Genomic DNA, 21658 nt, shown 5'->3' with positions numbered 1-21658 from the left:
AGAAGTACTTCTTCAGTCAGGGTCCCGTAGCAGAAAATCGATGTTTGCACTCATGGATGGCATTAGGCATTAGGCTGTGCTGTTCCACATTAAACTGAAGAATGTAATTCAGTAAAACGTGAATTAAAATTCTGCTCTGCCTTTCACTAAGTTGTAAAGTTTTTGGAATGAAAACCCGTGGACGTGTGAGGGGCTCCCAACGATCGGTTCAAAGACAAGTAAAGCGTATGCGAGGGAGGGGGGAGGAGTGGGGAGCTGAGACAGGGAGTACCCATAGGGGACACATATCATCTATTCGGATGTTACAATTTTTTCTCCATATTCTCTTGTATTAGCTTATACTAACAGTCATAGCGTTTTTAGAGATGCGACAGAAGAACCTAAATATTTCGCGTGTACAATTCTTGTCTATCACACGAAAGCTTCACACTCCACCCTAAACGCAATTTTAGGTGCAGTTCTCTCTAGAGGTGTGCATAATCTGTGTGATATATATAATTTCTGTTTATCTGTATGTGTTACTTATCCAGACTCTCAGAAATACACGTGCACAGTGTAAATTTGTTTGAAGCTGTACATATTCTGTGAGACCTGTATAGAATACTCTGTATATACCGCAACCAATAGCACGCATACTTAACCTAGCTCTAAGAAATACATTTGCATATTGTAAATTCTAGAGATTTAGAGATACAGAGATCCTCTATCAACCAGTGCACATTCCTCAGAACCTTATTCATTAGCACACTTGTACTGCTCTTCCTCACTCATAATCACTTCATTAATAATTTTATCATTTTCACAAGTCATACTATATGTTTAACTGTGGCACTGTCAACAACTTGCCAAGTCAGATTCCTTCCATGTGTAAGTTAACCTGTTCCAATAACGTGATTCTGATTATTAATCTGAGAGATGTGAATGTTTGCAAGATCTGAACTTCCATGTGATGTCAGTGTAGCTCTTAATGAAACTTTAAATGTCTTAAGATTACTTAACACCATAGGATACAATAGTCTATCAATACTGAATCTTACCAAACCATTGTAATACTGAATAATGTACTATATTAGTCCACTACACTTTGTGTGCACTGAGTCAGTTCTCAGATGCCCTGCACTTATATATAAATAAAGATGGGAGAATGACATAGCTTTTTTAACTTAATGATATCTTTTCATCTTCAGACGAGAGTATGTAACAAAAAAATCTAAATTTCAAGAATCCAGTTCAGTTGTCTAACAAAAACAAGACATAATATATCCTTACATTTACATTTTTCTTGTCTTTGGGTGGGGGCTCTCTGAAGAAATGACATCTTAAATAGATGTAGAGATAGTGCTGTTTATATCTGTCCTCCTACCTGTAAATGCAATCCATTATCCATCTATGCAATCCATTTGACTGTGTGTGTGTATGTGTGTGTGTGCTGTGTATGTGTGTCAACATATCGAAATAAATATATAAAATATTGTACTGCATCGTCACTTTTGGTTCATACAAATACACAAAAACAGACTGTGTGGATCAGGACAGATCATGGGTCTGCTCTGTTGGGCATCAACCTCCACATTGTGGACAGTAAGCTGTAGACACCAGTTCCTTACAGTAATATTATCGTCTATTTTTAGCTTTTAAATGGCTGTTAAGCACTGACTGAACATCAAGAAGCTGAATGTTTGGAGCTAAAACATCTTCATACCGAGCAGGAGAAAAAATTGGTTCTCGTGATGAAAACTGAAGGTTTAACACTCTGAAGCGGGTTGAAAAGCACGCCATAAGCTTGCGTGGCTTTATTTATTGCTTGTTTTTGTAGCTTTCTCCCATGTTATGGCCTTGGGCTAATTATGATGATTATGATGACACAGTACTCACATAAACGTAGTCTACATAGTCTGTCTGCGGGCTATCTCATAGTCTGCAGCACTGGGTAGCACACCAGATATAATTATCGCCTAACTGCTGACAGTTGTCGTTCATCCAAAATGAATTCCCTCCCCTCAAAATACATTAAACAGTTTCGTTTTAAGCAACTTATCAATGCAGATGCTGAGGGAATTGATATGGTAAAAGGTAGGCTAGCTTAATTTTCATAAATACGTGTGGAAAAATTTTTTGGTTGCTATCCAGCAGCTTCACTTTGTACACTCACAACAAGTTAGGCAATATTTTTAACCCTCATATTTTTACTCTAAATCAGCTCTGTTGATTGAGATTTAATGCGATCCAGTGGATTTGATTTAATGTATCCCACTGGACACATGAGCGCTGTGATTGGCTTAACGAATGGGAGCGCCTTGAAAACAAAAAGTGAAGCAGCTAAATTGAGGGCTCAGGTACCAGCAGCATTCTTAATGTCACAGTGCTGGAACTCAGCTATCAAAGCCAGTCAGATGCAACAAATCACCATGACCAGAGATGTTTCACGTATAGAATATGATGACAACAGTTCCTTTTTCTGCCATGAGGAAATTGAGTTTATTTCTCAGATGACCATTAGGGGGCAATAGAAGACAGCATTTTTGAGGGGAAGAAATCGGCACAGGTTCAGGGAACGCCGGCAAAGTTTAATCTGAGTTAGAGGATTTCCAAACCTGAATTTCCAAACCACAAAAGGTAAAGTAGTCTCATTATAACATCCTAATCACATTCAAATAAACTGCTGCCCACTAAGATTTCTGAATTTACATAAAAATACATCCATATTAAGTGATGGAAATGGCTTGCCCTTTCATTACAAGATAACTGTTCTGAAAAGGTCAGTACCTACTGAAATATGTTTATTTATTAGTTATGGAAACATTAAGCTTTCCAGAATGCAGACTTAACTCACTGGAGATTTTGGTGTGCTTCTACTGCTCTGGTGCATTTTAAACAAGCTTGTTTACACAGGATTTTACTGTTTGCAGGCCTATGGTACATATAGACTGTTCATTTTTCTGTGACTTATTGCAGTATGTGTTGTTCTGGATGAGAAGGGATTTTTTAAGTAATGTTTTAAACTTTTTTAATGTTTAATGTTTTAAACCAACAGACAGTTCACTCACGTAAATCTCTGATGCACTTAATGATTTACTTTTACAAGACCCACCCAAACCTGTTTTTATAACTGTAGGGTGGTCAAATTTGCACATTGCTGAGATGTTAGACTTTCGTCACTTGTGATCATTAAAAATGTGGCTAATCATACATTAGCTTCTTTTGGCTAATCTTCAGAAGACATTAAAGAAAAAAAAAAGTTTCCACACTTGCAACAAACTGAATGGAGTGATTGTTCCACAGGTTGCCCTTAGAGCTGTCAGGAGTGGTTGTGGAGGCTTCCAGCACTACCACAACCTGCTGTCCTTTGTTCTCATTACTTCCATGATTCTCTAATGACTTTGACACCACAGGCAATCAGTCCTCTCTCTCAATGCCCACAGGTTAAGTAGGAAAAGCTGTAAACAAAAAACCAGGAAGTCAACCCCCTTTACAATAGTGTTATGGGAGAAGTAGGCTTCTTTTGCCAAGTGGGAGGAGTTGTGCAATCTTCCTTATTTGGTTAGAGACATCACATGGGTCCAAAGACCTCAAACGATAGTAGCAAGAGAGAGAAAGAGAGAGAGAAAGAGAGAGAGAGAGAGAGAGAGAGGACATCGAACTTTGACAAGGAGTCTTGGGACTGGGAAGAAGGACACACTCACACGTCTTTGGAGCACATGTGCGAGGACTGAAAATGCCCACAAACTTCACAGTGGTGCCGGTGGAGGATAGCACAGACCCACATCAAGACAGTGAAGACAGAGCTGTGAGAGAAGGGGACGAGAGAGAGCTAGGTATATCTCACAGACCACATTCGGGTGAGGGCTTTTTGGGAAACACACCCTTATATTACACTGTGGCTCTGAGGTCTGGCCCAGACATGCTCAGTTCTCTGTGGGAGCTCTTTGTTTTCACCTTGACTCGTACCGCGGACTTGTGTTTAGGTGTTTAGGTTTATGACCCCTTCAAAAAAGAATGACCTCAAGAACCTTTTGATTTTTTTAAATGAGTTTCTTGGAGTTTAAACAAGTGGCTGTTTCCTGAGCTCTCTTTTGCTCTCTTTTGCTCTCTTTTGCTCTCTCTCTCTCTCTCTCTCTCTCTCTCTCTCTCTCTCTCTCTCTCTCTCTCTCTCTCTCTCTCTCTCTCCCTTTCATTCCCTTTTCTGTCTCTTCTCACTTTCATTCTCTTTGTCTCTTGTTTTCAGATGTTTTTCTACTGCTAGCATATATAATATGCTTTAGAAGAGCAGACTTATATCACATTTGTAATGACAACAAAGGTCTAAACTTACTTGACCTCCAGCCTCATTCACCATAACTTCTGTAGCAGTTTTTGGTAATAGATTAGCATGTGTTTATTTGCCACACCCACTCAGGAACAGTAAATGAAGACTGTCCTTTGAAGGCAACACTGGCTCCCTGTTGAGGATGTTTGTGATTCATTTTCTTTCTTTTCTTAAGTGTGACTCTTTAAGTGTCTTTGCTTTGTTAAGGATTGGCTTAGTGTAAAACACAAAGCCTTGCATTTGTTTCCTGAGATCTTGAATTCAGCATCAATAGCATGTTGAACTTAAACAACCCTGAACACATATATATATATAAACCAATGTCATTTGATCTTCATACCTGAGGCAGTTCGTGGTTTTTGTTTTGTTTTGTTTTTAAAAATATTTTAGTCAGTGACACCCAATTCCAGTTGACTTTTCTATCTAAACATTTACATTAGAGCGTTTTACGTTATGTGTTTGTTGTGTGGAGTACACCTATATAGGAGTTTTTTGTTTGTCTGTGTCTCCTGCATTTGTTTCAAATCAGCTGTCTTCCTACATGTCCATATCTTTAATGATTGCCTTGGTTTTTTGGCTTCCCATGGCTAAACTGATTGTTTCCAGATCAACCAAACCTCACACGCTCTCTCATTACAAGGCAACCAGGCTCAGTGATGCTGCTTTCTCTCTGGAACCTAATCTGTGGTGTTTTTTTTTCCCAATTCAAGTAAAAACCTATAGCACTTGCATTACTTCACTGCCTCCTCTCTTTGAGTGGAGGATTTCTCCCTTTAATCTGTCTGAACAGTTTCAGTGAATTCTGTGCATTATTGAAATCGATTCAATGTGTATTTTGAGTTTTCTACACGCAGTTTACAGTCAGAAAATGATGGCACTATGCAGTCACACTGCAAGGAAATGGAAGTACTTTTATCTACTGAGAGAGGGGGATTCATAATAATGGAAAATATTTAAAAACAAAAAAAATCCCAAAAAGCAAATGAGAACTACAGATAGATGCAACTGAAACAAAAAAGCATAAACACAAAACTCTGAAAAAATATATCGCTCATGACATTACATACCCATGACCTACACCCCTGCCTACCCAGCAGTACCTACAGTAGTACTACCAGTATCTACCTTCAGCTCCCCTCACTAAAACTGTCCCTCCCTTTCCCACTTTCCCTGCCTCTCTTTCTCCTCACTGCTGCTCGTTCAGGGCTCAGGTCTTATGTTCATCTTTATGTTGCCTTCTCTACTGAATAATGCTGTATGGTGGTGAACAGATTAGACTGAGAGGAAAAGCTGAGAAGAAAGAAAGAAAGAAAGAAAGAAAGAAAGAAAGAAAGAAAGAAGTAGCAATCAGAAAAGGAAGTGTACATTGATTTGACAAGCAACGTGAGAGAAAAAGAATATAGAGAGAAACTCTGTATGTTTTAATAAATAAAATAATTACAAGTAAGGTGCTCTTTACATTTCTTTCAGAATAAAGCAAAGCCTGAGCATGTGAGAGCAGAGAGAGAAAGAGGCTCCTGTCATGTTGGTAGATTCTTGGATTTATTGCTATGAAATGGTTACTGTTTACATGCACACGAGTACACAGAAAAACAAAAGTGTAAAATGTGTAATATGTTATGTAACACGAACACTTCCTTGCTGGCTAAATCTACTAAGGTAGTAGCACTTGTATCTTGGGATCAACACGAAACAAACATTTTTCAAAGTCAGATTTGTTGTTCTCTATCTGTCACTAGAAAGAGAGAAAGAAATCTCAGGGGTATTTTTGTGTTTATGTTTACATTTCACATGACTCACTCTCTCTTTGCTAGTTTTTCCAAGACAGAAATACAACACTACAGTAAAATCTGTATGCGCATATTTAACAGAGCAAATTTGGTTAAGCTGTAAATGTTTGTAGGCTGCACCAGTTCTATACACTGTAAGCTACCAGTAAAAATACATCTACAGAAGTGTTTGAAAGTAAAGAAAGCGCATGAATGGAGATGGCATGCAGATTCAGCATCTCTCATATCTCAGCTGGCAGTACAGTTGGGTCAAGGACAACAGAGAATCCTGTATTTGTTGTCTGGAGTAACATGCTAATCCCCTGTGAGATTTCATATTCCTTATGACATGCGTTGCACAGGATAGAGAATGGTCTTGACGTAAAAGGAAAGTGTGGAGTACTTTCACATGGAAATAGTTTCCAGGAAAAGGATGTTTGTGATGCCTGTAAAGTTTTTCGTCGCATACCCATTCTGGTTGTTGTGTATTTGCGATGGAAAAAGACCTGGTGTGGCCCTTGGACAGGATTGGCCTAAACAATAACAGTCTGAAGTTACAAGACTGACAGCACTGGTACACTGTCTCGTGTGACTTTGCCCGGCAGCACAACTCATTTCATTCAGGTTCCCAGTCACTGATTTAATTCTGCTTTGTCGTAATCGTGGTTATGGTATGATGTTATTTGGCATGGGCACACTTTCAAAAGCAGAGAAAATTGGGTTCAGCTCTTTTCATGGCTTTGGTGCTGAGTCTGACAGGGAATCAGTGCTGCTGGGCAGATCTCAGTAAATGTGAGATCTGTGTAGGACTGTGTAGGGCTCTCTCTCCCTCTCTCTCCCTCTCTCTCTCTCTCTCTCTCTCTCTCTCTCCCTCTCCCTCTCTGTCTCCCTCTCTCTCTCCCTCTCTCTCTCTCTCTCTCTCTCTCTCTCTCTTTCTCTCTCTCTCTCTCTCTCTCTCTCTCTCTCTCTCTCTCTCTCTCTCTCTTTGTCTCTCTCAGTGTCTGTAAGGTGATCACAACACTGGACTGACAGAATTCCATTCAGCATTCCCTTGACATTGGGATCTTATTCTGAATGTGCTGCATTTTCCATGTATTGATGTGTCACATGTTGGTACATGGAAACTGGTTAAGTTTAATTGTTAGGGTTTTTTTTATTATTAACCTTGCAACGTGGTTTCTGTTCAATAAATACTGTCCAATAAAGATTTCTTAACTTCCTTTGTATGAACAGTTTGGGCAGTTAGAGTGTTTGTACAGTGTATTTGCAACACTGGTACTCCTGGGAAACCTCATAAATGAAAGTTCCTCTGAAAAATAAATGATTTCCCAGGGTCTGACATTTTACCTAATTCTGAATAAGTTTAATTTTACAACTTCTTTCAGATTCAGCTGTTGTCATCCACAGACCACAAACACTTCATAACACGTTGTCTGTCTTTGTTTCCTCTCTCTCTCTGGACAATGTTAACTTCTCTCTCTCTCTCTCTCTCTCTCTCTCTCTCTGTCTCTCTGTGGTTGTGTGTGCATGTATGTTTGTGTGTGTGTTTGTGTGTCTGTCTCGTCCTGGATCTCAGTGGTACACAGGTACATTCAGCTTGCTGGACTGTTGCAACAGTGAGAGATTAAGATCTTATAGCTTGCACTGTCCTTTATTTATATAGAGACTGTAAAACACCACTTTCCCATTAATGAGAATTATGTGATTAGTATATAATTGACAGAGCTGGGAGTCTGGACACTCTTTCAGACTGGACTGAGGTGACAGTCGCAGTCTGAGGCCAAATAAAACAGCATCTGTAATAAAATCATGAATTTTAAAAAGAACCTGGTTGTAAACACGTTTCTTACAATAACACTGTATTTTACTCATTGAGTTTGCATTGCTGTTCTCTCAGCACTGTGTGGCTGTAACTGTGATTTCAGACCAGAATTGCTATGACTCATCAGCACCAGGTTGATAATTGACTCAAGAATGGTTTGGTTTTACAAATTAAAGTATTGATACGGTCACTGTACTTTTACTGCAGCACTCTCTATATTTTTTACAATTAAGCAATAAGCTATGTGTCAATCTGAGGAATGCAATAAACACGGTTAGTAGACAAGGAGTATTTCATAACGATTCTTGTCTGTCTTTGTGTTGGCATGCCTGTGTGAGTGTGTGTGTGTGTGTGTGTGTGTGTGTGTGTGTGTGTGTGTGTGTGTGTGTGTATGTGCACTTACATATGCACAGACATGAGCACAATGCAGAATAGTCTCATCAGCGTTATCAGTGCTGCTATCAGGTGACTTGACTGAGTCAGCAACCTGTGCCCAAACATCCTGGGAGCTGTAAGGACGTTAAAGACTTTATCCTTCAGTCTGTGCTTTTAAATTCACTTGAAGAGAATCTGAAAGTCCTGGATTTTACCGCTGCATTTAAACGTTAATTGATATTTATACATACTGATTTGTATTTTTTAAATGTGAAGCATTTAGTTCTATATTGTTGTGTATTTTTCACCACCATAGCAAGAGATAGCTGTTGTGTGGCAGCATTATGCCATGTCAAAATACAGGCTCTGTTAAATGACTACATGCATCTGATGCAACATAATGGATTTCTATAAACCCTTTCACTGTTTGGTCTTAGGATGCCCCACTGAGTTCAAACGCTTTGAAAACCTGTATAACATGGTGTAATCTGAGAAATGCAGGTTTCTAAATACTGCTGGACTTTTCCATTATTAAAACAGCCTGTCTCATACTCAGTATGAATATGAATGTTTCTGTATGTTTTCTTGATGTGAATTTTAAAACACGTTGGAGATCAATCTGTTTTTTGTGCGTTTCTTCTTTTTATTTAATTTGTCAGGAGATGAATCTCCAACAGTGGACAGTCCATTCATCACAACGTCAGACTATGATACCAGGCATTATTATGATGGAAAGAATATGGCACTCTTTGAGGTATTCTTTATGATATAGATAATTTTTTTCTATATGCATCTATGCTGACATCATCACTGTTTTAAAGGGATCACTTATCTCGAATTATGAGTCAAGTGAGTCAAAAAAAGGAATTAGTTTCTATGCATTTTCTTTGTTGTATCAATGGTGTTTTTCTCACACGATTGTGTTGTATTTCCCAAAACACAGGAAGAGATGGACAGCAATCCTATGGTGGCATCTTTTCTCAGCAAACTGGCAAACTACACCAACCTGACCCAGGGTGTCATCGAGCATGAGGAGGCTGAAAATGAGGATGGAGTGAAGAGGGTTGCCATTCAGGTATGTCATCAAACCAATGGCAGAGGACTCACAGTCAGACCTGCCTGTGGTTACAGAATTTTCATTTGGATTAAAAAAAAAAAAACATGTTTCATATTAGTTAAAAATATGTTCATTTTCACAGAGTAATGAACAAAGTGCAACATGGCACAACCAGTTTTCAGTTAGACATCTTTGATGGGTTCTGTAAGATTGTTATTCTTTGAGATGGGACAAACTGATTTGTGATTTCAGTTAAACTGATGCTCAGTTGGAGCAGATACCTTGGATGTGTGGCCTTAAGTCATATAGTGTTATTGCAACCTTAACAGCTTCATGGAATCCTGGGACTGAACACCACAAAGATAGTAACAGGAAAGATTCCTGCACCTCTCAGCCTTGGGAGGAAGTTGACTCATCAGAAAGAACTAGCTCTTTCTTGTTTGGCTCCACCCTTTACCCTGGACAGACATGGAAATGTTACATTCATAAAACCACATTCATTTCACATGCATTGTTAACAACACTATTGCTTTTCCTTTCTCCTGGCTCAGTCTGACATCTTCACTCCTCCCAGCATCCACTTTCAGTTCATTTCCCCACAGCCTACCTCTGCTGGTGCCCCTGTCTCTATAGTGGTGTTCCCTCATGCAACCCATCTCCATATCTGGCCCTTTGTTTCAGGTAGACTCAGTCCTTTATCTCATTTCCCTTGATTCTACAGGTTCCTCAAATGGGCACCTTCATCGGCGTCTACCTGCCATGCATGCAGAACATCTTGGGTGTCATTCTTTTCCTGCGACTACCCTGGATAGTGGGGACAGCTGGCATCTTGGAGTCCTTTGCCATGGTCTTCATGTGTTGTGCTTGTGTGAGTATCCTGAAGCAGAGATGTTCAAAAATGATTAATTTTGAACATTTAAGATGTATATGCCTGTCATGAATCGAGGGAGAATCATTTTCAGTTATTTCAGAATCATTGCTTTTCTCATCATTCTGGTATGTTTGAGACAAACTAAAATAGTTTGGACTCATTTTCTTATTTTAATTTTATGTCCTTTTTATATGTCATAGACTATGCTTACTGCTATTTCGATGAGTGCCATAGCGACAAATGGAGTAGTGCCAGGTATGTTTTCATTTAGCCTATCAATAAACCCGTTAATTGTTTTACAATTTTCAACATCTTTGGGTGTAAGCAGCAGGGCAGTTTACCTTTTAAATATTTCAAATGCATTTCCTACTCTAGCTGGTGGCTCCTATTACATGATATCCAGGTCCTTGGGTCCAGAATTTGGAGGGGCTGTTGGTTTGTGTTTCTACCTGGGAACCACTTTTGCTGGCTCAATGTACATACTGGGCACCATTGAGATCTTTCTGGTGAGACAATCCCTGTTAGTTTGGGTTGAAAAGTATGTATGTCTGCAGGGGCAAGGGGAAAGACAGTACATTGCACAATCTGATGATGTCTGCTTTTATCACATGTAACCCACCTAAAACATGACAGTGTATCTCTTTGTCCCTTCATCTGTATCTTTTTCTGCCCGGTTTGTGGGTCACAGATATACATAGTGCCGAATGCAGTTTTGTTTGAGGATAATATGCCCAATAACATGCGTGTCTATGGGACCTGCTGCCTGGTTCTCATGGCCCTGGTAGTGTTTGTTGGGGTTAAATATGTCAACAAACTAGCGCTGGTCTTCCTGGCTTGCGTGGTGCTGTCCATCATGGCCATTTACGCTGGTGTCATCAAGACAGTCATCGAACCACCTGATTTCCCGTGAGTCTGCAACATGAATTCCAAACATGCTCTTTCTTACATCCTTTCACTCTGATCTAACATGTCAATACAAAAAGACCTCATAAGGATTCGAAAGGAGTACGGCCCTAAAGGAACGAATTCTGTTTAATCCAACAGAATCTGTCTACTAGGAAACCGAACCTTAAAAAATAAAGACATTGACAAATGTATGAAAACGGAGGATATCGACAACGTGACTTACACCACCAATCTGTGGAGGCTGTTCTGTGATGGTCCGTGGCTTAACGCCACATGTGATGATTACTTTACTCTCAACAATGTGACTGAGATTCTGGGCGTCCCAGGACTGCTAAGTGGAGTCATTTCAGGTAGTTGCTTTTATAAAATGATAGAGAGAACACAAAGTCTTATTAAGGTGATTATATAACATGACTTGAATGGAAAACATCTCATCTAATAAGGGAATATCTGGGACCCAGATCTGTTCATATCTCAGTACTGTTTATACAGATATAAAACTAAGTTTGACTGATTAATAGAGATTGAATGTCTGTGTCGTCCAGATAATTTGTGGGGAGAATATGGACCTAGTGGGATGCTGATAGAGAAGAAGAATCTTACATCAGTCCCTGCACCAGATCTCTCTGAAAATTTCAACACATTTTATGTGTCCAGTGACATGGCCACCTTTTTCACACTGCTGGTGGGCATATACTTCCCTTCAGTCACAGGTGAGAGCAGCTTTGACTGCTAAAGGATTTGTCATGCTTCTGGAATGTCCTCAAACATTGGTGAATGTGCAAAAGGGTTATCTCAAAAACACCCTCCTGATAAGAGGCTAGGCTGAGTACTGAAACTGTTGTGGTTAGATCAGGAAAATTTGGAAAGCGTGTTCTTTTTTCAGTCATACAGCTGAATGAGTTCATGGCCATAATACTGCCCAAAGAACTATTTGTGACATTGCATGCACTCGTGTCTGTATCCAGTCGAGAATTCCAGCAACTGAATGCGCAAACATGCGTATGATAATAACCAAAACATGGATTTTGACAGTATCAGGCAATACACATTAATGACAACAGACTCTTAAAGCAGATTCTGAGTTATAGTCATCAATACCACAAAAAATGGCGCTGACATTTAAGAGCTCATTTCAGACTTATTTTGCATCCCTTACAGTGTTACACTTACTTGCAAAAGGATAATATGAGTGAATTATATAACCTCTCATTATCTGTATTTGTGTAATTAAGTGCAAAGCAACGGGTTCCATTGCTTAAATACAATAATGTTCTATCTGAATCTATAACTTAGTCTTGACCGTCTTCAATCTGTTTTTTTGTAGGAATAATGGCAGGATCCAACCGGTCAGGAGATCTCAGGGATGCTCAGAAGTCGATCCCCACTGGCACCATTCTGGCCATAGCAACCACATCCTTTCTCTGTATCCTTCTCAAAGTCTACCTGGAAAGATAAAATACCACAACGAAAGAGAGCGTATAACATATAATCTCACTTAACACTTTGATATGGTGAAGCATTTCTCCCTGAATCATGACTCACAGACATGACCTGTGTGGTGCTTTTTGGTGCCTGTTTTGAAGGTGTGGTATTGAGAGACAAGTAAGTGTCGTATCTTGACAGTTTAACTGTGTTTTCTCAGTGCATGAAGCACACTTTTATTGTGTTTGTTGTTTGATATGAGCATATCTTATGGAAACTTCACTTGAGAAAATAGACAAGTGAGGTTTCAGTGTCTATATGTAAGGATGTCAATTTACAATCAGTACAATGCAGTTTAAGCATACATCTAAGACAATAAAACATATTTGACATGTTCATTTTATTAAAAGCTTTTGTTTAATTTGCATTATTACAAAAACAAAGTGTCAAAATACAGTGTAACTGTTCTACCTGTGGACATATATACTCAGTGTGGACTTGTATGTTGTGTAAACTCATTTCCCGTGCCAGGTGTGGAGATTCAGTGAAAAACAACTTGGTTATTGGCACACTGGCTTGGCCATCACCCTCGGTAATTGTGATTGGTTCCTTCTTTTCTTGCTGTGGGGCGGGGCTGCAGAGCCTCACTGCCGCTCCTCGGATTCTTCAGGCCATAGCACGTGATCGTATCGCCCCCTTCCTGCGGGTGAGTGCAGACACCGTCACTAGGACCTAACAAGTGATCAATTGATGTACATACTGCAATATAAAACATAACATCAAGATACCAGAAATTCTGCAGAGGCATAAACTTATAACAGTTCTATCTGTATGTCTAGTAATTAATCTGAGTACAGTACGTAACCTTCAAAAACAAAGCAATGAAATGACAATGTCTTACACTCATATGAACATAACGTGTACCAGTAGACAAAGGAATACCACATCCACTGATAGGATTGTGTCTTCCACTGGCAGGTTTTTGGTCATGGGAAATCTAATGGAGAGCCAACATGGGGCTTGCTACTGACTGTAGGAATCTGTGAGATTGGGATTCTTATTGCCTCTTTGGATGATGTTGCTCCGATTTTGTCAATGTGGGTGTGTTTTCCCCACTGCTGCTTCCTTGTTCTGTCTTCACCAATAGAATGTGGTTGATTCCATTACAGTATGCTTTAACTATTTGGTATGAGGTTAATAGTCTCATTGTTTACCTGGTACAGGTTTTTCTTGATGAGCTACCTGTTTGTCAATCTGGCATGTGCAATCCAAACACTGTTACACACTCCCAACTGGAGGCCAAGGTTTAAATTTTATCATTGGTGAGTCATATATTCCATTAATGATTTAATTTTTTAAAATACTGAAATAATAATGGCACCATTGCATATTCTCATGTCACTCCATTACAAAGCCTGGACACTCTTATTATGCCCTAATATTTCATCCTGATATTTCACTACCCTTTCAAAATGGTATCAAAATAACTATCTCATTATTTCACAAACAATAGATTATTCACTGGCTTTAGCTACTCTTGATCTGCAGTGATCACTTTGTTGCAGCCATATTTCGTGATGTGTAATTCTGAAAGATTGCAATCAACAGCTGATATGTAAAGTTTTAGAATATGCGGCAGTGATTTTGGTTCCCTTCCCTCAGGACCCTGTCTTTTCTTGGGATGAGTCTTTGCCTCTCCCTTATGTTCGTCTCATCATGGTACTATGCTCTGGTTGTCATGGTGATTGCTGGATGCCTGTACAAGTACATTGAGTACAGAGGGTAAGATCGTTTTTTTCTGTTTGTTTATTTGTTTGTTTCATCTGATTATAGAGTCATTAAAAATGCATTAGTGCAGCGGGTCGATGGATAAATCAAGATAATTTGAGGCCGTTTGTGATTTTTTTTTTTTTCCCTTGTCTTTAGGGCAGAGAAGGAGTGGGGTGATGGAATCCGTGGTCTGTCCCTTAATGCTGCCCGCTATGCCCTTATTAAACTAGAGGAGGCTCCACTACATACCAAAAATTGGAGGTGAACAAATGTGATGAAGTATTCAAAATTACATGTAATAGTCCTTTGTTGCTTCGCTCAAGAGATCAAATGTAGGAATGGTTATGACTGTAGACTACTCTGAGAGAGACCATTGGAAATTATCCGGTGCTAATGTGGTTTATTTTCTTCCTTTTATCCCCCTGGTCTGTGTCTCTAGGCCCCAGCTGTTGGTGTTTCTGAATCTGGACTCAGACCTGGAGGTGAAGCACCCAAGGCTTCTTACCTTCACCTCACAGCTTAAGGCAGGGAACGGCCTGACCATCATCAGCTCTGTGCTGGAAGGGACCTACATGACCCGTGATGCCGATGCCAAACGCTCTGAAGAGGTGAGAGAGTGAGAGAGAAAGAGAGAGAGAGAGAGAGAGAGAGACAGAGAAAGACAGACAGCGAGACAGAGGCAGAGACAGAGATAGGAACAGAGAGAGCATGTCTTATCTAAAGAAGATTTACCTAAAGAAGTTAGAGAAGCAAACTCTCTCAATACCTTGAAAACAAGACTAAAGACTTATCTATTTTCTCGAACTTATGCATGATATAATTTTGATTTGACTTTGTTATAGATATGTAAAGCCCTTTGAGACTATAAATAGTGATATTGGGCTGTAAATAAATGTTATTATTATTGTTATTATTATTATTATTATTATTATTATTATTATTATTATTATCACTTGCGTTCTTTTTATCGTGCCTGCAACCTCAGTAACTGTTTTCAATAGATCAAATTTTGACGTATAGCATGTCTAATAGTCACAATCAGTGCTTCATTCTGTTTGTTGATTAAAATGTAAATAAGTCAGTTAGTGGCAAGAGCATATTCTCTTATTACTTAATTCTTTTGATCGATCACAGCAGGCATGGGAGTACATTTCCAGAGATCTCTTACAAGTAGATGTCAGTTTCATATTGATTTCTTTAGGACAAAGCATGTAATGATTACTAGGGGTTACATGTATTGAGTTTTATGTGTTAAGGGAACAAATGCTGATTACAATCTCATTGATCTCATTCAAAGAAACATTTCTCTCTCTTTCTCTGTCACGCTCTCTGCAGAACATAAAAGCCTGCATGTCAGCAGAGAAAACCAAAGGATTCTGTCATGTGGTGGTGTCCTCTAACCTGCGGGATGGTTTCTCTCACCTCATTCAGTCAGCTGGGTTGGGGGGTATGAAACACAATGCAGTGCTTATGGCCTGGCCCAGCAACTGGAGACAGACTGAGGACTCCCTCTCCTGGAAGAATTTCATCGGTATGAGCACTGTATGCTCCTCTGGAGCTGACAATCAGATAATCTTCTTAGAGGAGATCCAGATGTTGCCATGTTGGGGGCCGTTAATATGGATAAAAGGGTGTTAAAGGGTGGTTTACAGGTCCTTCTGAGGTTAAATGTTGTTTTTTTTAATTAAGGTGCATTGAATATTTTCACTGAAAAGGAGATAGGAGTGATGAAGGCAGAAGTGTGTAGTTTTCAAAACAACGTCTTCACCTCAGTACAAAAGTAGATTACATGGCTGCAAAATGTTATATATTTGAAGTTTCATATAAAATTGAAAAGTATCACCATTCCCGATAGCTAAGAGGTGTACTCTCAAGTACAGCTTAGTAGGCTGATCCAAGAACCTATATCCTACAGAGACAGTAAGGGAGACCACTGCAGTGCACCAGGCCCTGCTGGTTGCCAAGAACATTGACCATTTTCCACAAAACCAAGAGCGACTGAGTGAAGGCACCATTGATGTGTGGTGGGTGGTCCATGATGGAGGCTTACTTATGCTGCTACCCTTCCTGCTCCGCCAACACAAGGTACGAAAACAGACAGAATGCACCTCCGCATTTGGAGCCTTATTTTGCCACCTTCTTGTATTGTACCACTTTTGTTTGCTTTTGTCCCCATCATTCCTCAGTGACCTCTTACAGTTTTCTCCTGTTCACTGTCTCACTCTTTTTCTCTTCCTGTTCAGGTCTGGAGGAAGTGTAAGATGCGTATCTTCACTGTGGCTCATTTGGATGATAACAGTATCCAGATGAAGAAAGATCTGCAGATGTTCTTGTACCACCTCCGTCTGGATGCTGAAGTAGAGGTGGTGGAGATGGTAGGCCAGCACTCTGCTTCTCAGAAAGGAAAACAGCCCTATGCTATTAGACCCAAATGTTTGATGCTGTGCAGTTATCTTAATACACCACTTGGAATTATGTTGTTTTTGTTCCTCTTGATCAGCATGAGAGTGACATTTCAGCCTTCACCTATGAGAAGACGCTAGTGATGGAACAGCGCTCTCAGATGCTGAAGCAGATGCAGCTATCTAAGACAGAGAGGGAGAGAGAGGTAACAGGTTTTGTCTTGACTTCCTTTGACGATGCATGCATTAAAACAACGTTTAAGCTGATTGGTTTGAGCTGATTGGTGTATATGTGGGGCCACAGTTAAGCCAGTCGGCAGGACTTTCCAGCTTTTAATTTTGTTAGAGCTTGAATTGTGTGAAAAGTAAAGTTAATGGGTATGTATTGTATGTTTGTGTGAGAGGTGATGGAGTGGACTAGAGGTTCCAGTAGACAGAATTTGCTCTGTGTGAAGCATGGCCAAAGTTATGTCCTTTTGATGAACATTATGCGGTTGTGTGCTACATGGGGGTTGTCCAGATTCAGAGCATCACTGATGAATCCCGCAGCTCTATCAAAAGAAAGAAGCCAGCTGGGGGAAGAACCTCCCCCAGCATTCTTCAGGTTCCAGGCATTCTCACTCTGGAGGAAGAGGTAGTTTAGTGATGTCCCGTGAATGCAACTGCCATCCCATATAAACATCCCTTTCATTCATAGCTAACACTCTGAGGTGCCTATTCTATCTCCATATCCCAACCCAAACCTTGCATATCAGACATAACAGAGCCACAGGTGCCTTATAAAATACCTTACAATTCTGAAAAAAAATATATAATATCTTACAGTGGAGTAATGTCCAGGCCTACTGTGCCAAAGCCACTGCATTTTTTCCACAGAGAGTCACAATCCTATCCTAATCAAAACAATGTTATTGATGCCAGCTGTAGTTGTCCAGCTGGCTGTGGTCAAAGTGCTTCTCTCAAGGGTGGATGGAAAGATAGATGGGCAGAGCTCTGATGTAAATAAGCATTACTGTGGCTCTGAAAGTGTTAGTCTTCACCTCATCAGTAAACCTGCCTGCATGTGTTACCATAGAGACCGAGAGAGTTCCTGCTTCAAACCCAAACAAGCCTCAGGTTGTCTAGCTGACCTCAAAAACTTCCCATTTCATCCTGGAATTTTGCTCTGTTGCATCTTGGCCATTAATTTTACTAATCAGAATATTTCTTTTTATTTTCCGCTGTCCCACTTGCATTTGTGGTAAGCACAAGACATACATTCACTGGCCACTTAATTTACAGTGTGTGTATTTAATAAACTTAATGTATGTACAGTTATAACAAACAATCTCAAATTTGACTCTGTATGCACGCTGTGAAGTACAGATGAAATCTGATTTAGATTTAATACAAAGCCATGGTGAGTATGATAAGTGCTTTAAAATGACTTTAAGTGAGTTCATAGTTACTGCTATCCACAGTACTTTTCATTTTGTCCAACACCTAGTGTTGTCTATCATAAGCCTCTCTGACACTGTGTGGTGTGAATTACTAGTCCATGCTAAACAGCTCCTCTCCTGTTCCATCAGGCCCAACTCATCCATGACAGGAATACAAAATCCCATGCCTCTATTAAAGAAAAATCCACATCCAACTCTGACCGTGTCCACATGACCTGGACCAAAGAGAAACTGGTTGCTGAGAGGAACCGAAATCGTGAAGGCAACATGGCAGTACGGGACATGTTCAATATGAAACCGTAAGTGGCCTCAGTACGGGTGTATTTCACATAGTAATTTAAGATGTTGGTAAAGTAAGATGTGTATTTCAGACCTGCAGGGTAGAACATGATTTGAGCTAAAAAATTTTAAGTGTCTACTCACTTTGTTTTGTTCTCTCCTTTTTAGAGAATGGGAGAACCTGTAAGTCATATTTCCTTATTCCCCACTGTAGCATTGTATATATATATATTGTTTGCGTTTGTCCAAACATGTGTGCCTATGAATGTGCCCAAAATGCATGGTGTATGTGTGTGTCTTTATCTTAGTAGAATGTGCATGGTGACTCTGTGTGCTTGTATCGTTGTACCTGTGCTGGTAGAGCATGTCATTGTGGTTTAAGTTTCCGTGAGAGCACTGGGCTACTGACATAAAGTCTTTTTTCTTCTTCCTCCAGCCTCAGCATGTTGTCTAAGCTCTGGAACTTATTTTCAGTGAATGAGCATAGAAGTAGCCTATTCATTTGCATTATTATCACCCAACATACGCTTTCCAGAGGCAGTGCCGCAGGTACTGCTGTAACATTGAGGTTGCATGGAGAAATGCTTTTATTTGTGCTTGTCATGTATGTTTTGCAAGAATGCATTTTTAATTTGGAGAAAATTGCAGAAGAGATGCAAAATAAAAATTATTTAAAAAAAAAAAAAAAGGAAGAGATGCCAAATTTTAATTACTAATTGATTGTTTTGTAAATGTTGTTTATTTTGATACCGTTGGAAAGCGTATGTTTGTGGTGCCTTGCTTGTTCTTACAACTTTCTGTCCAGATGCTTTGCAAATTATCTAGCCATTAGATGATTAGATTATTTTTAGTAGGCTAGTTGTGACGAATTAAAAAGATTGTGAAAAGGGGTCTTAAAATGACCAGCAAGTCACAACTATTCAGCTAATGGCATGCTCCAGAATTTTTCTCTCTGTCAACATAGCCTTTTTTTTCCATTTCCTTCTCAGCATAACCCAGGCTTGAAAAGGACCTGTACTCATATGTTATTGAAGCTATGCATTTTTCTTTTTTTACCGTTCGCATCAGTCACACTAAAGCCACATGTTTTAACACACTGAAATGTTCTTTTTTTTATTGTTTTGCACGATTTTATCCCTTTACGCCCGTTTTTGTAGTAGCCAACTCCCTTGCTGGGGAGGCAATCCCCTGCTGGCTTCCCACCCATAAACACCACTGCTTGCACCTGGGTGGACGCCTAGCCAAGCGGGAAGCAATGCCACCGGGATTCAAACCCATGTCTCTGCGGTGGTGGCCTGGCATCTTTTTCTGCTTGTTTTAAGAGGGACTGCTGTCTGATATGTAATGGTAACATTTCAGACAGCGATGCCCAGAATATTGTATTTACTAGCTGTTATAATATGTAATACATGATACAAAATGCCAAACATCCTTTTTTTTCCAAACTGATTCACACACAGTTCTACACAGTTCTATTTTTTTCTTATCATTATCTTTGAACAATACAAATCTGAATCCTTTTGTCCATCAATTATGGATCTTTTATGTAAGCATGTTTGACCAACATGCCAAATCACAAGTGACTGGTAAGTTTAAAATGAGGTTATTAAAATAGGATTGTAATGGTACAATCTCTCTGTGATTATGAGCACTATATTTCCTCAGGAACCAGACAAATGTGAGAAGAATGCACACTGCTGTCAAACTTAATGAAGCTGTAGTCAGTAAATCTCAAGGGGCACAACTGGTGCTGCTGAACATGCCTGGACCACCCAAAAACAAGGGTGGTGATGAGAACTGTATCCTTTTTTCAACCCAAAACTTCTCAACCCAAGCCAGCTGACTGTCACAATGTGGCATGGTTTATATTGAACAGGTTTTTTAATATGCATTATTGTTGCTGTGCATTTTTTTTTTTCCTGATCATGTCCTCACAGACATGGAGTTTCTGGAGGTTCTGTTGGAGGGTTTGGACCGTGTGCTGCTGGTGCGTGGTAGTGGCAGGGAGGTCGTCACTATTTACTCTTAACCACAGTGTGTGGTCTGGAGAAGCATGCCAAGAGGCTGGACTGGGCATCCACACAGTAGGCACAGTGCCAGCAAAGAAGAGGATCATCCCTCACTGTCTTAGAGAAATGAGAGCAGGCACTTTTATGAAAGTGTGAGACTAGAATGGAATGCCAAACAGAATTTTGTCCTGCACTTTATGCATTATGAACTGTGCATTATGAGTTGTCACTCCTGAGAGAATAGAAGCAATAGAACTGCATCTATTTAATCAATCCTCTTTTTCCTCAGTATACAATACATTTAGCATAGAACCTCTAGGCATACAAGACCTCAACACCAGAGTATATCTCTAGCTTTTTATATGCATATATACTGTAAACCGAACACGTGGTCTGGTCCCAGTTGGTCAGTGGCTGGGTAGATTATGCTGGCTAACCTACAGTGGCCGTGACATCATCTCTGATCTATTTCAATGTTTTAATTACAGCATTTGAATATGTCAGCATGATTTTTTCTTTGATTGAGATTTTAGATAATAAGTGTTTTACCCTTCAGACTACACAGTAATACAGTATTGCTTAAACCAAAGAACATCCATGAGTTGCAATCAAAAGTTAGCATGTTAGAAAGTTTTCTCATCAAGTAACTCAAGCAGTTAAACTTGCTCCTCAGTATTTCTGCAAATTGCACGGAAATACATCAGCCCGTTTGTCTCCCGAGACATCTGATGTTCTGCCTGCATCTGATACATTGCTATTTGAACTAAATCTGATATCACTGTAGGCGCAGTGATCTTCAGACTAACGCACAGCAAACAATCAAGAACATAAGAAATATCTGTAGGGAAATTTAACTTGGGCAAGTAGACTTTGTCTCATTTTAAAGACTGATTGTGTGGAAGAATAAAATGTTTTCCCTAAAAGATGTGATTGAGGTTAGAAGAATGTATTAGCTTGAATTTCAGTGTACCAGCTTCATTTAGTAATGACCAAGGAGTCACACAATACTCTTCACCATTACTTACACCATAAACAAGCACTGTGCAGTACTCTGAAAAAGGAAGCTGCTCGTCCTTCATGTATCTGTAGCTTTTGGTAATCTGAAGCTACTGAGCCTTGGTTTACCTGTTGAATCTTCCAGATGAACTGATCATGAATTTCAGTCAGATCTGTGTGAAAATGTTTCTGTTGTGTACGGTATTGTTTTGGAGGCTTTGGAAAATATGAA

General features: G+C 39.6%; 1 protein-coding gene across 1 annotated transcript; it reads left to right on the top strand.

The window, feature by feature from the left end:
- The first annotated feature begins 3635 nt into the window (after nt 1-3635).
- Nucleotides 3636-20682, top strand: LOC115811225 (solute carrier family 12 member 7-like). The gene is made up of 26 exons (XM_030773341.1): nt 3636-3821; nt 8923-9026; nt 9216-9347; nt 10051-10197; nt 10401-10455; nt 10576-10706; nt 10889-11106; nt 11245-11456; nt 11652-11819; nt 12434-12532; nt 12654-12711; nt 13063-13237; nt 13510-13628; nt 13755-13853; nt 14194-14313; nt 14458-14562; nt 14741-14909; nt 15637-15832; nt 16217-16386; nt 16545-16676; nt 16802-16909; nt 17224-17337; nt 18272-18441; nt 18590-18604; nt 20087-20220; nt 20359-20682. Exons 1-26 carry the CDS (start codon nt 3716-3718, stop codon nt 20448-20450), a joined length of 3348 nt encoding a protein of 1115 aa, XP_030629201.1. The 5' UTR covers nt 3636-3715; the 3' UTR covers nt 20451-20682.
- The last annotated feature ends 976 nt before the right edge of the window (nt 20683-21658 follow it).

The sequence above is a fragment of the Chanos chanos genome, chromosome 5 (assembly GCF_902362185.1).
Source record: "Chanos chanos chromosome 5, fChaCha1.1, whole genome shotgun sequence".
Taxonomy (NCBI): domain Eukaryota; kingdom Metazoa; phylum Chordata; class Actinopteri; order Gonorynchiformes; family Chanidae; genus Chanos; species Chanos chanos.
This window is presented reverse-complemented; position numbering and strand designations above follow the sequence as displayed.

Coding starts and splice junctions, on each gene's coding strand:
- LOC115811225 (XM_030773341.1), top strand. CDS start 3,716: ATGCCCACAAACTTCACAGTGGTGCCGGTGGAGGATAGCACAGACCCA. Junction 13,629..13,754: donor GTTGCTCCGATTTTGTCAAT/GTGGGTGTGTTT, acceptor TACCTGGTACAG/GTTTTTCTTGATGAGCTACC. Junction 16,387..16,544: donor TCCTGCTCCGCCAACACAAG/GTACGAAAACAG, acceptor CTTCCTGTTCAG/GTCTGGAGGAAGTGTAAGAT.